The sequence below is a fragment of the Apus apus genome, chromosome 5 (genome assembly GCF_020740795.1).
Source record: "Apus apus isolate bApuApu2 chromosome 5, bApuApu2.pri.cur, whole genome shotgun sequence".
Lineage (NCBI taxonomy): Eukaryota > Metazoa > Chordata > Aves > Apodiformes > Apodidae > Apus > Apus apus.
Window position 1 is genome coordinate 56,012,675 of NC_067286.1, and position 16,820 is coordinate 56,029,494.

Below are 16,820 nucleotides of genomic sequence, written 5' to 3' on the forward strand. Positions count from 1 at the left end.
TAATAATTTTATTTATAATTAAGTGTATTTCTTAAGGCTATTTTTAATGTCATTTCAGCTTAATCTGCAAATCAAAACCTCGAGATAAAATTGTTCCCACCTGGTATGGGAAGCCATATGCATGGAATCAGGTAAAGATACACATTTTTTTTCCTTTTCTTAAAAAGAGTAGTTAGACTACTCCAGTACAGTTAATTATGAGTGGTTAAAGGGAGAATTTCTTTTGAAAGGATCTTTTTTGAGCCTGGGATGGAAAAAAAAAGTACTGAATTTAAATAAGGTAGCACAATAGATTAAAATTTAAGGGTTAAGAACTGTTGTGTATACATCAGCCTCTGTTGAGGTCCTATTTTTTGTAGTCTGTTTAGTCTGTTGGCTGTTTTACTTCGTAATTTTGTATATGTAAATATTTAGCCATTTCAAACACAACACCTCATTATTTTTGAGACTGTAAAAGCAGCTTTACAGATGTTAGAAGTTAACATTTTGTATTTTTCTTTCTATTAAGCAGCTGTAGCCTAGAAGTAGAAGAATTACACATTTTGCTTGTTTAGGATTTATCTGAATGCTATGTATTTTAGTGTTGGTTTGGGTTGCTGTGCTTTCAGATGTTTTTTCTCAGCTCACCGGATAGAAACATGGCTTGCTTTAGCATGAATGCACAGGGATCAATCAGATAGAGGGCAGGTTTTCTTGAAATCCAGGAGGGTTTTGTAAAGCTGAAAAGTTCAGCTTCCTACTCTGTTAGAAATCTTACCTGTCTTTCTATAAGGGCCTCTGCAGGCAGCTAGATTCCCTGATGAAAAGTGCATTTTCCTAATTAAAAGATGGCAAGGAATTACTGAGTGCAGGAGTAAGATTTCCACACACAACACACCTGCCCCCCAGCCCCCCCAGCCTCTCCCACCTTGAGGTGCAGTCTTGAAAGGGCTGGCAACAGTGGATGAGCACCAAGGGCACATATTTCAAGTAGGTGTTCACTGAGGGATTTCAGTTTCTATTATATTTCAAATTCAGTTATCCTTGGCATTAAGAAGATAATTTCCTGTTCAGTTATATTTAGCTTTTTATAACAAGTTACAGGCCTTGGATCAGGACTTTCCTCACTATCTGTAAGGCTTTGGAATTGTTTGTGTATTCTGACTCGGGCAAACCATGAGACACAGGATTTTGTAGTATTGGCTCTGAGGTTGAAATGTGTGGCATGGAGCTGAAATGCCTATATGACTTGAAACTTTCAAAACTCTTCCTTAACTGTGTTACAGAGGTAAACAGTATTAAGAATGTGTTCTGACTCTCATCTTCTTTTGGTTAGGTGGATTCTCAGCATATCATTGACCAGTCAGAAGAGCAGCATGAAAGATCAGAAAATGGTCTTTATCAGCTACATAAGCTTGTTGTGTTGAATGTTTAAGCATTTTTAGAAGCCTTTCAGAGGAAGAGGTATTATGAGTAGTCTAAAAATTACTTTTGCCTTCTGTATAACCCTTGGATGTTTGTTTTGCTAGACTGTTCCTTAAAATTAGTGTAAGCATAACTAAAATACAGTTTGGAATATGTTAAAGGTTTTTTTTTTAAAAAAGTTGAGGTTTGCTTACCTAGAGCAGGTAAGTTTATTCATGAAACAAACTGACTTAAAAAGATGCAATTTTCATTTTAGTAATACTTCTGAGCAGGTTTATCAGAAGTTACATGAAAGACAAAGCAACAAAAGTTGTTACTTTTCTGTCTAAAAGCTCGTAAGCCATGGTCATGATCTTTGTCTTTAACTGCAAGTTGCATTTTCCTGTTTTCTTTGTCATTAGTTTTTCAAAAAGCCATACAACAAAGGTCTTTGGGCTTTTTCTTAACCAAAAAATAGAGGTCAAAAGAAATCTGATGATCTAGATTATCTTCTGATCCGAAATACAGCTTCATGTAGGGGATACAGTTTTTTTTCATGCAGCATTTCATGTTTAATTTTTCACAGCAAAATGTAATACATTCTTTGTTTTCCTGTATGGCAGAAGAGTGCTTTTGAATTACAGATTTGTGGCACCTTTGTTTCATCCTTTCCTCTTACTTTTATCCATGAGCTCTTTAGTCCTTAAAATGAGGTCAGTGGTTTCAGAATAAAACACATTAAGTGAAATAAAATGTATTTGTCTCTTCTGTTGTGCAGTCATGCTTAATAAAAGCTAAATGTGGTTATTAATGGTATATGATTGCATTCATGAAATACATGAATACGAAAACAGCACATGGAAGAAATGTGTTAAACTTTTCACTGTTTCACTCAGTGATTTGAAGATTGTGTCATATCCAGTAATCCTCTGAGGAACAGACAGAATCAGTGGTAACCATAAACAAGTGGCAGATTCGGGGAGAATAAAGGGATGCTTAAACTAAGAATTTAAGCTGTACTTAAACTTGGGGCAGCTGTAAACAGGCAATTTCAGTGGCTTATTATAAGCATTACTTCCTTAGGGCCATTTTACTAATCCGTGTGAATTATAAAACATCATACTTTATATAGTGAGATTTAATTTTTCTATTAAACCTACCTCAGGTGGCTTAGACAACAGCATTTCTCAGCTGAGTATTGGATGCAAATCAGGTGTTGCACTTAAACACCTTTAGGGGCAAACGAAATAGGCAGAATGTCAAATCTTTGCCATTAATGATGGGGATTTCTGTAGGAAATGGTAACTTAGTAATACCAAAAGACATTTATGTAATAATGTAATTCATTGTATTTCCACATAACACTGAAATTGAGAGTTGAGAAGAATAGAATGTGTTTTCCTTTTTAATTCTGTGGCTGCCGTGTCCTGGTCTGTTAGTGTGCCCGTGCTGCCATCTGGTGAGGAGTTACCGATGTGCTGCTTGTTCCCTGTGGAAGGTCTGCTTGTAGTGCTTCCAGCACATAGGAGGTACTCTGTAATGGCTCATGACCTCATAAAACTGAAAGGTTTCTGCTCTCATCCTTGTGATGAGAAGTAGATCTTGCTCGCTCCCTCACAGACCAATAATGCACAACCTGCCACTGGTCATCTGAGTAATGAGAACTGCATGAATTCTTAAAAGCTCCCAGTTTTGTCCTGGGTTCACAATAAAGTGTCCAGATGGGATACATGATAGATGATTCTTGAAGGAAACAGAACATCTTACAAGTTAGCCTTGGTTGGAAATGTTATTTATTGCCAGATTAAAATGTAGCTCTAGTATCTAAAGAGCAGCAGTTATATTTTGTTGTTTGATTTAGGTTTCAACAGCATTGTGGGCTCACTGAAGTTTATGGCAAACAGCTCCAGGATTTCTCCCTTCAAGATTAATAGTCTGTAGCACTCGAGAAAGAGGAATTATAAAATGGTTGTCTTTAAAGGCAGGACTGCAGTTGACCTAAAATCGTATTTGTATTAACTATGGCAGCTGTTACTCCATGTACACAGAGGTTGCCAAAAGATGAAGAAAATGTTCTCTGGTTCCCAAATTGATTCTTTGAAGTGCTTCAGAGCACTTGCTCCACAGTTATTTCAGTATAATCTTACTGAAAAGATGAGCACTTTTAGACACTGGAAGAGAAAAGAAAATACAATCCTTGAAAGTAAGTAACAAACATGGACATTGTAGTTCACTCAGATTTGCCACAGGGAGTCAGGGACAGGAGTTCTACTGGCCTTTAATATACCTGTAGTTGTGAAATCGAGCTGTTTCAAAAGGAGATTGGCCTTTCTTGTGGAAATTCAGCACCCACCACAAAGCAAGGTTAGGATTTCCATGTTTCCTTCCCCAAAAAGTGTTGTTGGGGATATGGAAAGTTGGAATGAACCCTACAGGTCTCCTGCTGAGACTGTGGACACTTGCAGAATGGCAGCCTGTGAATTCTGCTAGGAGTGTGAGAGTACAAGTTCAGGTGAATGTGGATGTCAGTGTAGAGTGATTTATTTCCAGGGAAAACATGACTGTCCTCTCTTAAGAAGAGGAGAATTTCAAGAAGCACAGGTGAGTGGACATAATTAGTTTAGGAATGTTGATCTTTTCCAGTGCAGTTGTGCTGCTGCAGACACCTGATCTGCCTTTCTCTAAAGCCTGCTCGTGGCTTTTACATGAGCTTTTGTTTACAGTGCAGACACAGAGTTCACAGTTAACAGGAAAAGGAAGGCAGGAGCTGGAATCTGAATCACGAAGGGATGGAGACCTTATCCTAGGGTGACTTTTAAGGAGCACAATGAGTGCAGTCACAACAGGCTCTGCCTTGCTTAACCCGTGATCAGATGTCTCAGGTTTATTTACACTAACCACCTCACTTTGGCAAAACTCTGACGTGCCCAGAATGGGAACTTGGTGAGACAAAGGCCTGTTCAAACAGTGGCACAGATGATGGTCCAAGTGAAAAGAATTGCCTTGGAGAACCTACAGAAATGCTGCAGCCAATGACCAAAGGTGAGACTTCTCTCTTAGACTGAGATGTGTGGAGAATCTGTATCATCTTGGGAAAGGAAAACACTTGTGTGCAACCAGTAGTGAGGTGTAAGTACCTCACTAGTAAGAGCAAGTTCCAGTCATCCTGGAAGCTCTGGTGAACTTTTATTTATATTGGTTCACAATAGTCAAGGTGATTGTCTAGCTACATCATCTGTCAAAAATAATGAAGCTCTTAAAAAAATCTCCATGTCTTTTTGGATCCATTTTCAAGGAGCATCATCTCCTACAGGTAATTCAGCGGCAAAAGGATGACTAGGGAAAAGTGGGCCCACTGCTGGATGGCAGGGCACCTGGTGACCAAGGACATAGATAAAGCTGACCAGGCCACCTTTGCTTCAGTCCTTACTGGTAATATTTTCCTTCAGGAACTCCAGGCACCTGAGACCTATGGGAAGCTCTGGGCCAAGGAAGATGTGCTCTCATTGGAGAAGAATCAGGTTAGGGAACATTTAAATAAATCAGGCACTGATAAGTCCCTGGGACCTGATGGGCTGCACCCAGGAGTGCTGAGAGAACCAGCTGTTGCCATATGAGGGCACTGCATGATCTTTGAAAAGTTATGGCAATTGGGGGAAGATTCCTTAGAAGCGCAAAAAAGTAAATGTCACTTCAAGAAAGGCAAGGAGGACAAGGGGAGCTAGATGCTGGTCAACTTCATTTTACTCAGTGGAAAAGGGGTGAAGCAAACAAACCTGGAAGCCACTTCCAGACATATGAAGGTCAAAAAGGCAGTTAGGAGCAGTCGCCAGAGGTTTATCATGCTTGATCAACCTGATAGCCTGCTGTGACCAGGTGACTGGCAGAGCAGTGGATGGTGCTTGTCTTGGCTTTTGACATTGTCACCCATAACACTCTCATAGCCAAACTGATAATGCATGGGCTAGGAAGGTGGGCAGTGAGGTGGGCTGAAAACTGCTGAACTGCCAAGGTCAAAGGGTTGTGCTCATCAGCACAGTGATGAGCTGGAGTCTAGTCACTAGTTACATGTACCTGGGGTCAGAAACAGCACCGGCCTCTTCATGAATGAGCTGGGTGAGGGGACAAACTACACCCTCAGCAAACTGGGAGACAAAACTGGGAGGAGTGGTTGAGACATCAGACAGCTGTGCCACCATTCAGAGAGACAGGCTGAGCAAATGAATCAATAGAAGTCAAGAGGAGGTCAAGATGGAATTAAATTCTAAACCAAACTACTAGCTCCTCAATGATACTTCTACTGGTCGAAGAAAAGGTATTAAAAAAAACCCCAACCTGTCTCAGGAGGTGAGTTCTTACAAGGTACAATTTCACATGTAATGCTGACTCAGTTTAACACTTGGGAGCTCTCAGCTGGCTGGAACTTCAGGCAGGTAAAGTAAGTCTCTGATAGGTACTAGATGAATCCTATTTCCTGTGATTCCTCCTAACACACTTCATAGTCTGAACAAAATCCAGAGGACATGTCATAGCAAAATTCTCAAATCAAGACATTAGGTCTTGGACTGGAAGAAAAACAACCAACATTCTTCTTGAAATACTCCTTTATTAACTTGTAATTTTTTAATTTTTTTCCTGTGGACAGTCACATGCCAAATAATATGCCTCAGAGGCAGGATTCATCATCTGACTGAATTCAGCTATCTAAAAGATGGGCATCTAGTCTAAGCTAATTAGTTTAATAATTAGTAGATAATAAGTTAATAATTTATTAGCAACTTGAATATCCTTGGAGGAATAGTATAGGTCTAGCATTCACAGTGGCTGACCATGAGCTAAAAAAATACATACTTTGTTTCGTTTTTTAAAGTTCTGTGTTTGATCTGCTGACAGGGAATACCTAGGTCAGAGTTCTTGCTGTGCCATCAGTTCCTCTCAGCCTGCAGCCCCACCAGTGACAGGGACACAAGGATGGGACACAGGCAAGATGCTGTTGCCTACAAATGCTGCAGTGGTTACCAAGCTGCAGAAACTTGCACACTGGTCCGTGCAAATTTAACTCCAATTTCTTTGAGGGGTGAATGGGACCAAAACTTCTCTGTCAGAGCAGAGAGCCCACTGAGTTGTTAGTGGCACTGAGGTTTTTCCAGGTTAAAAGATGGTACTGGTGAATCCACAGGAATCATGCATCTGCCCAGCTGTCAAGTCTCAGATGAAGAATTCAGTAGTGCTAAAAGCACTAATGCAAATGCCAGGACAGATCCTGGTATAACATGAAAAACAAGCAGAACTAGTAGGTGGACTACTCTACAAGAGGGATTGCTCAGCTCTGGGTTTTTCAGGCTCCAGGTTGTTAATCCTTCCTGTCTTCTCTTCAGTTCTGCCAGAAAGCTGAAGGGTTGGGCTCACTGTGTTGCTGATCACCACTTTGAGAATGGGACAATCACATCTCAAAGCTGGCTGTGGGCAGGGCTGTAGGCATGTGGCCAAGAAACTATCCTGTCTCATTCTTGGAAGAGTAGCTCTAGGAAAACCCCTGATGACACAAAATGTGCCGATCCAGATATGGCAAGTCTAGAGCAGCCCTCACATTACTCAAGGAGAAATTGCTGCAGTTACCTTTCCTTCACCTGTGAGGTGTGAGTTGGCAACAGATCCTGCACCTGGTTCTCAAGACTGCAGTCTGGCACTGGGCTGTAGGCACTGGCAAGGGTGCAGGCTCAGTGTGGCTTTAGGCAAATAAGCTAAGTGATTTGCCATCAAGAACTGAGCTACAGCTGGAAGAGGGCAGGCAGGATACATGAGCACCAACGTGCAAGCATGAGTCCCAGGCCTCACAGAGACTGCAGGCAAGATAAACTACTGACACATTGAAAGGGCTTTAGAAAATGAAACAAAATTAAAAATAAAAACCATCCTGATGTACAAGTAGGAAAAGGGAATAAATGCCAGGAAGAGTTAATAAAGCTCATGCGTGTCATCAGCCCCACTGAGGACACTGTGGGTGCTGTAACCAATGCACCAGCTTGTTGGCAGGAAGTGAAGGCCAGGGACAAAGTACTGTGTACTGATGAGGTTCTCCATCCTTCAGTACTTTTGGGACAAGAAGAAAGTCTGAAAGAAATTTAGGTGAACAGTCAAGGAGTAAAAACATCTGTGAAACATAACATAGCTTTTGAATAACAAGCCAGAAATACTTTTCTTACATTTTTCTTACTTGTCTTGTTGTCTAAGCTGCATTAGCAAACCTACTTGCATTGAGCTGGTTAAGAGCAGATGCTGCCCTCACAGGAGTTAGTTTTCATTCACTGAGGTCTACAACACTGGTCCTCTTCTGCTGATCCCACCTTGCTGATTTATGGGATTGTCTCTTAGCTTCCCGCGCCCCATCCCCTGCCAACCTGGGGGGTTGGACTAGATGATCTTTCGAGGTCCCTTCCAACCCCTAGGATTCTATGAAATGCTTGTTGCTTTGGTTCTGCAGCCTGCCCAGACCATGTTTCTCCAAAGAGCCCTGGCTGTTGTGCATGGTGAGCTCATCTTGAAGATGTTCTTTCTCCCTGTTTGGGGGAAATCCCAGAAACTCATTGAGAGGCATTGTTCCTTTTCTTCTATTAATAGTTGCCTTAATCACACTGCTATTGCTTTATTTTTTTCCAAGGTTACATTTATTATGCTGTCTCAGTAGTTTCAGTTCATCAGTTCTGCATCTTTCTCCAGACCTTACCTTTCTCTCAGAAACCTCCCTTTTCTAATGTTTATGCACTGACAAAGGTGGCACATTTCACTACTTGCTCCTACCCTTTCTACCTGCCACAGGAGTGGTGCATTGTCAGGTCTGGTGTTTCCCTTTCTCTTGCCTGGCCTTCCTGAGCCAGGCTTCTTTGCTGTGTCCAAGGAAATAAGATCCTTCTTAAGAACTACCACAAAAGCAATGTTGTTAAATTCAAGTTCCCTTCTACCTTTCTGAGAAGTGAGCCCTACCTAAAAGTTGGGTGAGGCAGAGAGATACCACACCAGTGCCAGATGACACAACCTGCATTCTTACCTGCTTACGGTGTTCAACAGATCAGAGCCTTATGCAGCACCAAAGACAGCCTTAAAAGTGCAGCCAAGTATTCTGGGGAAGTTCATAATTCCTCATTTTGTTAAGGGTTAGAAAGAACCATCCTGCCCTTCACAGGGTCCCTTGAAGTATTGTACTTTGAAAACTGGGTTTTTTTGTTTGGTTCTTGGTTTTTTTCTGGCTCACACTCTTATTGGAGCTGTTGGGCCGCACGCTACAGTCCTCAGTGTGGGTGTGTCAGTTGGAATTACATCTTTTTATTGGTTGGTATTTTATTAGCCACTGAAATAATACAGAGTTGCATAAATAGACGAGCAGAGCCCTTGTTCATGGATCTCCATATTCTTCTATCAGACAAGACAGGAACCTGGACCCCATGGTCTAGATTCCTGCAAACTGTAACATCCCTGCCTGAATCAAGAAAATTCCTGCCTCACATCTCTTTTTTCTGAGAGGAAACCACATTGCAACAACTCCTTTGTAGTGTAGGTCTACATCATTTCCCTTAGCCTCTAACTTTCTTTATAATACCTATGAGAGAACAAGACAACATCAAAGGTCATTTTTCTATAAATGCCTGCTGGTGCTAACAGCCTCTCCAGCCCAAAAGTTCCTTTGTATTCCAGTTCCGTAAATCACAAATTCATAAAAATATAAATTATATAACATATCCCAGGCACTAAATAAAATAGAATAAGAGAACTAAAGACCATGTCCAGAACCTCAGGATACTTAGCAATTTTGGCCAGGTCTTCTGTTGTCATGTTACATAAATCAAACAGTGGTGCATATTCTGGCATTGCCTAGATAATCCCTCTGGTGTTTAGAGAGACTATAAAGAACAAAATTACATCATAAAAAAATGTTCTGTTGTAAACTATAGCCATTTTACTGCTGCTGCTTCTTACAGCAGGCAATGTGGCCCAAAGTCATAATCTCCCTATGTTTCAGAACAGTTTGTAGTAGCTTTTCATCCACCTCAGAAAAAAACTAGGTTATAGTAAAACTAGGTATTGAAATTATTGTGACCTGGGAAAACTTCTATCAAAAGGTAGCCAGCTTGTTGTTGACTCCACATCAAGCAGGAAGTAAATACAAGAATTATGTAATACCACACTAGAAGATATAAATTATCATAACTGGGTTTATAGTTGTCAAGCAATCTCATGGGACTGTCCTATTTTGGTAGAAAAATACAGAGGAAAGTAAAGACTGTCTCAGTTCAAATAAATTGGAAAACAATAAACTGAAACACAGCAGCAATAAAATTAAGACCAAAACCTACATTTTAGTATGAACATTGAAACCATAGCATCACAAAGTTTTGAGATGAACTCGCTGTCATGCATGTTCACAGAGGAAGTCTGCAAGAAGTCCCTTCCCTCCTGATTCTCGTCTGTGATATTAACGTTCACAACATACTATTACAAAACACCAATCTCTAGCAGTGTTTTGCTGTTGTTCATATACTTCAGCTGAAAGCATCTACTTAGCAAGAGTGAAAATCTTACTTCCAGAAATATTTGTGTATTCTCTGGAAGTTCACAGTATCATAGACTCTGCTTCCTCATGTATATTCCTCAGCCTGTAGCACTGGCATTCTGTGGGGGTCATGTCTTGGCTTCAGTAGCTATTCTCCTTTTAGGACTTGCTGTCAGCAGCAATCACTTTGGCTTTTTCCCCAGTGTATTTTCTGCCTCCTTATCTCCTAATTCATAAAAAAAAAAATAATCCAGAAGTATCTATTCCTTAGGGAACATGTACAACAGATCTACATCCTGCCTGTTTACTTCCCAACTCAATGGGTGATTGGGCAGGGGCAGTCTGCTTGCACAGGATTATTATCCAGACCAAGTAAAACTACTTCAAGAGACAGAGTTAACATTTTAAACTTAGGAAAGCAGAGGCACTCCCTGTATCTGTATGCAGACTGGCATCTCAATGTAAGCTGTCTTAAGGAGTGTGGCAGGTGCACCCAGCCCTCAGCGTCACATGCTGATCCTCTTGGTAAAATGTGCAAGGGGAACAGAGCCCTCAGAAGAGGCTATTTCATTTAAAACTTAAATAGTTCAGCAGTTCCAAGGACCAACATGGATATCTTCAGAGCTACGGTCCAGAGAGGCTCTCCTCTCCCCATCTGCATTTCAGTGAAGGGTAACTACTTCTTATTCAATTAAAAAAAAATTAGGGGGGGAGAAAAATCACAACCTGAAAATCTCACTACCGGTTGCACACAAGTGTTTTCCTTTCCCAAGATGATACAGATTCTCCACACATCTCGGTCTAAGAGACAAGTCTCACCTTTGGTCATTAGCTGCAGCATTTCTGTAGGTTCTCCAAGGCAATTCTTTTCACTTGGACCATCATCTGTGCCACTGTTTGAACAGGCCTTTGTCTCACTAAGTTCCAATTCTGGGCACGTCAGAGTTTTGCCAAAGTGAGGTGGTTAGTGTAAATAAACCTGAGACATCTGATCACGGGTTAAGCAAGGCAGAGCCTGTTGTGACTGCACTCATTGTGCTCGTTAAAAGTCACCCTAGGATAAGGTCTCCATCCCTTCATGATTCAGATTCCAGCTCCTGCCTTCCTTTTCCTGTTAACTGTGAACTCTGTGTCTGCACTGTAAACAAAAGCTCATGTAAAAGCCACGAGCAGGCTTTAGAGAAAGGCAGATCAGGTGCCTGCAGCACCCGAGTTATTTCCTTAAACACATTCAGGGATGGTGACTCCACCACTTCCATGGGCAGTCCATTCCAATGTCTAATCACCCTCTCCATGAGGAAGTGCTTCCTAATATCCAACCTAAACCTCCCCTGGTGCAGCTTCAGGCCATGCCCTCTTGTCCTGTCACTAGTTGCCTGGGAGAAGAGCCCAACCCCCACCAGACTACAACCTCCCTTCAGGTAGTTGAAGAGAGTGTTAAGGTCCCCCCTGAGTCTCCTCTTTGCTATTACTGGGGAAGCAGGGACTGGGATCTCAAATAAACTGGTGAGTCTCAAATAAACAAGCATTGATTTATGCTGTGACTACGAAGTAATCCACCTGTTACTAACTAAAAATTAAGCATTAATCAAACATTAGTCAAGCCTTATTAGGTATATGATGCCATGAGTCTGATGCTGAGTGGTTGGCTACAATCACTGCGATCTTTAGTTCTTGGTCCTCTTGCAACTAAGGAAAGCAAACAGGTATAACAAAATATTTCTAACTTTCAAGCAGGCAGGTCTGTGCTCTATCTGGGTGCAAGGCAACATAGGAAATGTTTCACAAACAGGCCTTCATCTAACAGGTGTGAAGAGGAGCAGGCTGAAGACTCTGACTTTAGGGGAGCTGACTTTGGCTTCATCAGCAATATAGCAAGATATTTTGGGAGGATGTCCTGAAGTGCAAAGGAGCCCAGGAGAGCTGGCTGATCTTTAGGGACAAACTAAAAGCAGAATAATGGTCCAACCTGAAATGGAAGGAAGGACCTTAACAGGCTGAGAAATGGGCTCTCAGGAACCTCATAAAACTCAGCAAAGCCTAATGCATAATCCTGTACGCCAGATGAAAAAAACCTGCATAAATCAGTACAGGCTGAAAAATTAAGTAGCAGCTGTGCAAAAACGGCTTGGGGATCTTATGGACAAATCAAGTATGAGTCAGCAAAGGGCCCTTGCAGCAGAGAAAGCTAACAGAAAACTAACAGTATGACTACTCTCCTCTCCTTGGCACTTGTGAGGCTGTATCTCGAATTCTGTGCCAAGTTTTGGGCCACCCGGTATAAGAGAGAGATTGACAACTCGGATAGAGTACATAAAATTTATGGAAGAGTAAGTCATAGAAATTGGAAGCACAAGAAATTGCTTGGAACATCCTGTAATATATATTTTGACCTTGAAATGGAGTTAAAATATATTTAATAGTTGCAGCACAGGGTACAAATTAAGTTCACATGACCTGGAGCCAAAAATCCCTGCCACTTTCATACAGGAAGCACGTTCTTCCTTTGGCTTACTGAGTAACTCAGGCACTTAAGCTGCAAGTTTTGCTTCAAGGTACTTGTGTGGCAGCTCATTCTCAGCTCATGCAGACTGTGCTCTCAGCACTTACTATCCTCAGTAACTGCCTCATTGGTTTTTAGCCAGTTATTCTGCTAGTTTTGCTTTATAGTTGGCCAGTAATAACAAATTTCGTAACAACAGACCTCAAGACATCAGATTTCCTTAAAACCAACTTCAGCCTCCTCAGACTTGATCTCACACCTGATCCTCAAAAGAAACTACCATACACCTTCCAAACATGACTCTTAGAAGTAAAACCAGTATCTGAGCTAGGCACCAACAGACTTAGCACAGATAATTTTGTTTTCTGCCAGAGCTTAATCTGCCCCCTTCCCACAATTAACCTCTCTGAGTTCCAGTCTGTAAGGTACACGCCTCTAGCTTTTTCCATAAGATACCTATAACATCACCTTTTCCATCACACCTCCCCACTTCCTTCACGGGCAAAACTGCACTCTAATCCAGATGTATCAACAAGTTTTACTTAGACACTAAACCCTAATTTAATTTTCAGTGCTTCTATTTTGAAGATTCTGAGTTGAAGAATGTCTGAAAGCTTAGGAAGACAATTACAGAAAGAGAGAGAAAAATCTGGTAAATGCTCAGCACATTGTTGGTAATAAACAGGTGAAACAGGAGCTCAGTTAAGCCTACAATCTGGAATAGGCTGAAGATGAGTCTTCCCATAACCAGTAATTCACCACTCTTTCTGCTATGATATTTATTATAAATAACAGCTCTTTTCTCACAGTTCAGTTCTGTAGGTACCAAGGATTGGAGGAACTACAGGTATTGTAAGGCCTCACTGTTTTCCACAGCCATATAAATTTCAGTATTGCTCCATCTATTTTGATGACACTACCAACTTTACTACAGCTTTACCATCACCAGGGCTATGGCAAGTAATACTGCTTCCATTTCTCATGGAGCACTGAAATGAGGTAGACATGTGTACCTTGTCACTGTTTCCTAAACCTGTTTCCTCTATGTTCTTTTCCGCATTAGCAAAATCTCTGAAGTATCCCTACTTCAGGGATACTAAAAAGTCCATCTCAGGATCTGAGATGAGGGAACTCCTGGAGATAACCAGCATTTGCAGTTATGGTGACCACCAAAACACTGGGGGAAGTGCTCCAATGGTAGAGTGCTTGGTTAGCATGAGATATAGTGGGATTGATGCCCACATTCTCCATTTTCTACTTCCAGGTCTTAGTTTCCAAGGCCAGGTTGGATGGGGCTTTAAGCAAACTGCCCATGCAAGGGGTTTGGAACTAGATTAAGGTACCTTTCAAGCCAAACCATTCTGATTCTGTGAAAAGAGACAAATATTCAGAGCTTCTGAGGTTGAAGTAGTGACCTTCCTCCTCTTTGTTCTCATTTCTTTCTCAGAGGACCCAGCTACATGGATAGAGTTGGTGCCATTGTACACACAACTGGGTATCTATGTTGACCATTGTCGTCTTCTTCCCTGAGTACTTTTGGCAAGACTGTTGAGAAAGAGGAGCTTTCTTTCACAACTGCATGTTGCATCTGACTGTATCAAGAATAACTTTGTGGTCAGAGATTTCCAGGCAATACCTTGTGGGTGAATGTCCTCAAAGGAAGAGAAGATCTCAAATTAAGGATCTCATGGGCTGTTACTCCCTTACAGTCTACATGGCAGGATGGTATATGGATGCTTGATTAAACCAAGAGATCAGTCTGGATAGGCTGTGGTTTTGCAGGCTTGCTCACTGTTACTTACTCGACAGCTCTCATCTCTGCCCAAGGAGAGCTTTCCAGCACGGCCTTTATGTTCTCTGTTCCAGCTGACAGCTGGCAGTTTTGGACCAGACTGTCCCCATTTGGCCCAGGGCTCGACATACAGCCTGAAGGCGGAAGCTCTTTCCCTTAGCAAGAAGATCTGGATGAAAACCGAGGGTCCAGCTTAGGAAGCCGCAGCTGTAGGAACAAGTCACCTCAGGAGCCGGGTCAGCAGAGACAGTTCCCACCTCGGTCCCCAAGAGCCTTCTGCAACGCAGACGCAGCTCTCCTCGCCGGCGGCGGCTCCCAGCCCTGTTTTACCCCCTTCTCCTCTTCCGGGCCGAAAACGCGCTTCTTTTTGCTTCTCCTTCCAGCACGCAGGAGCCTGTGGCTGCCCCGGGGCTGGCGCTGTCCCGCGGCCGCAGCCAAGCCCCAGGGCCGGGACGGCCCCGCGCTCCCTCACCTGCCCCCGCACCCGCACCCGCCCGCCCCCCGCACGGCCCTCAGGGCCGCCCGCAGCCCCGCGCACCTCCCCGCCCCCGGGGGCAGCGCCGCGGCCCGGGCAGGCCCCACCCCGCTGCCTGCCGGCCGGCGGGGCGGGAAGGGGCGGCCCCGCGGCCGCCCTATAACTCCGCTTTCGGCGGGAGGTAGCGGGTCCTCGGCAGCGGGATGGCGGCGGGCGGGCAGCGCCTCACGGGGCCGCGCTCGCTGGGCAGGGCCCTGGCCGGCACCCGCGCCCAGGAGCTCCCCGGTTGCCCCCCGGCCTCCTCCTCCTCCTCCTCCGGCGGCGGCTCGAAGAGCGAGGCGCGGGTGCTGGTGATCAACACGGGCGGCACCATCGGCATGGTGCAGGACGCGAAGGGTGAGCGGGCCGGGGGCTGCGGGCAGGGCGCGGGGATGCACCGCGGGGCCGCTCTCCCTGGCGCGGTTACCGCTGCAGCATCCCCGGGTTTCTCGGAACGGGCAGGAAGAACGACAGAAGGGCGTGTGCCTTCCCGGAGCCCTCTGCCCCCGCCAGCTGCTTGTTTCGGTAGCTTGGCGGGCAGGCATCCTTTGACCGGCGGGCCTCGCCGCTAGCGAGGGCAGCTCTTGGGGCAGAGGGCAGCGTGTTTCGAGGCGGGACTCCGCGCTCCCCTCCTTCGCACACTGAAAATGAAACCAGCTTAACCGTGCCAGTCATGCAGTCTTTTTTTAGCCCCATAAGAGCCGCTGCCCCAGCCTATTTGAAGAGCATGTGCCTCGCATTCCTGCCGGGAAGAGCGTGGGCTGCTGAAGCTGGTGGCCACGTCAAGGATTTTCAAGTGGTGACCTGACAGGGGCCGCTGATGCAAGCGTGGCAGGGTGTGCGCGTCCTGCCCAGTGCCGTAACCAGCGAGAGCAGGTGCAGCATCTGCTCACCTGCCTCTGGGCAGGCTGCCACTGCTCTCCTGACAGCTCTTGACTTCCTTCAAGAAACCATTGAGGAGTTCTGCTTTTACTTTGCCGTGAGAGGGTGGGACTTGGGTTGATGAAAAGGCTAGACATGCCCAAGCACCCTCCCACCGGCTGATAAATGTTTAAATCAAAAGTTGAGCTTTGAGCTATCTCAGTATATACTGCTTGCATTTTACCTCAAGGCTTCTTAAATACCCAGAGAGATACACTGTGCATTTTCAGGTGTTCCCAAATGTCAAAAAGTAGGTGCCTAAGCTCACCTAACACTTCCCAGATCCTCAGCCTGGAAGATGGTTGAAATGACACCTAAGCATCACTAGACCCTCACTTAGTAGGCAGAGATCCTAAGAGATGCCAGAAGCATCAGCCAACTAATGTGTCCAGAGAAAAGAGTAGATCTTAGCCACATCTGACATGCTGCAGGGCTGTGCAATTACCAGGAAAGGAAAGAAGGTAATGCATGGGGGAGAGTGGAGAGAGGAGGTTGCAGAGAGGGAAGCAGTCCTGTTTTGGTGAACATCTATTCAGTTTCCTTCCCCCTTCACTTGGGAGTCAGTGGAGCAAGCATCCCAGGGCTTCCAAAGCCTGCATCTGTGTAGATCTGGAAGTGTAAGTACTTGTGCATCCTACCACAGATTTTCAAGCCACGGCCTGAAATACCATCTCAGCTACATGTTTGTAGGATTAAAAAAGCTTGAGGCTTCACTTCAGAGCTTCATAGGCTAGATTTTTTTCTAATACATATCCCTCTTTCTCAGAAGATAGTGGCTGGCTGATCCTTATTATTGTAGAGAAGATGCTTTAAGGTGTTTTTCTGCTATATTTTTATGGCTGTCATCTTTACTTGTTCTAAGTTGTAAAAAAACCTAAGTCTGTATTTCAAATGATATGTGGTGACTTTCCTATCTCTCTCTGCTTCATTTATACTAAAATAATGTCCTACTTCTGTTTTCTCAGTTTCTCACACACCTTTTCAAAGCAAATAAAATAATGTATAATTCTTTTATAAATGAGCTCCATAACCTCTCATTTGCATGCTTTTTCCCCCCCTTTTGCTTAACAAGTGTCAATCATTAAAGCAAGTGTAAACAATCTAACAGTTATTTTCCAGTGATGCTGAGTTGCTACATCCTGGTGAGGGTTTCAACCTG

At 43.7% G+C, this 16,820-nt stretch overlaps 2 protein-coding genes across 6 annotated transcripts in view; both read left to right on the forward strand.

Moving 5' to 3' along the window:
* The window catches only part of TDRD9 (tudor domain containing 9), a 56,012-nt gene extending 53,831 nt beyond the window's left edge, over positions 1–2,181 (forward strand). For all 3 annotated transcript variants that reach the window (XM_051621864.1, XM_051621865.1, XM_051621863.1), the window contains 2 exons: positions 59–131; positions 1,316–2,181. In XM_051621864.1, coding sequence (XP_051477824.1) covers positions 59–131; positions 1,316–1,414 — 172 coding nt within the window. In that variant the 3' untranslated portion in view covers positions 1,415–2,181. The remainder of the gene's footprint in view (positions 1–58; positions 132–1,315) is intronic.
* Positions 2,182–14,854: 12,673 nt separating this feature from the next.
* Positions 14,855–16,820, forward strand: part of ASPG (asparaginase) — a 48,341-nt gene continuing 46,375 nt past the window's right edge. The window contains exon 1 of one of the 3 annotated variants that reach the window (XM_051620708.1): positions 14,855–15,097. In XM_051620708.1, the coding sequence (XP_051476668.1) occupies positions 14,905–15,097 (193 nt within the window). In that variant the 5' untranslated portion in view covers positions 14,855–14,904. The remainder of the gene's footprint in view (positions 15,098–16,820) is intronic. The other 2 variants (XM_051620710.1, XM_051620707.1) reach the window with 2 other exon arrangements.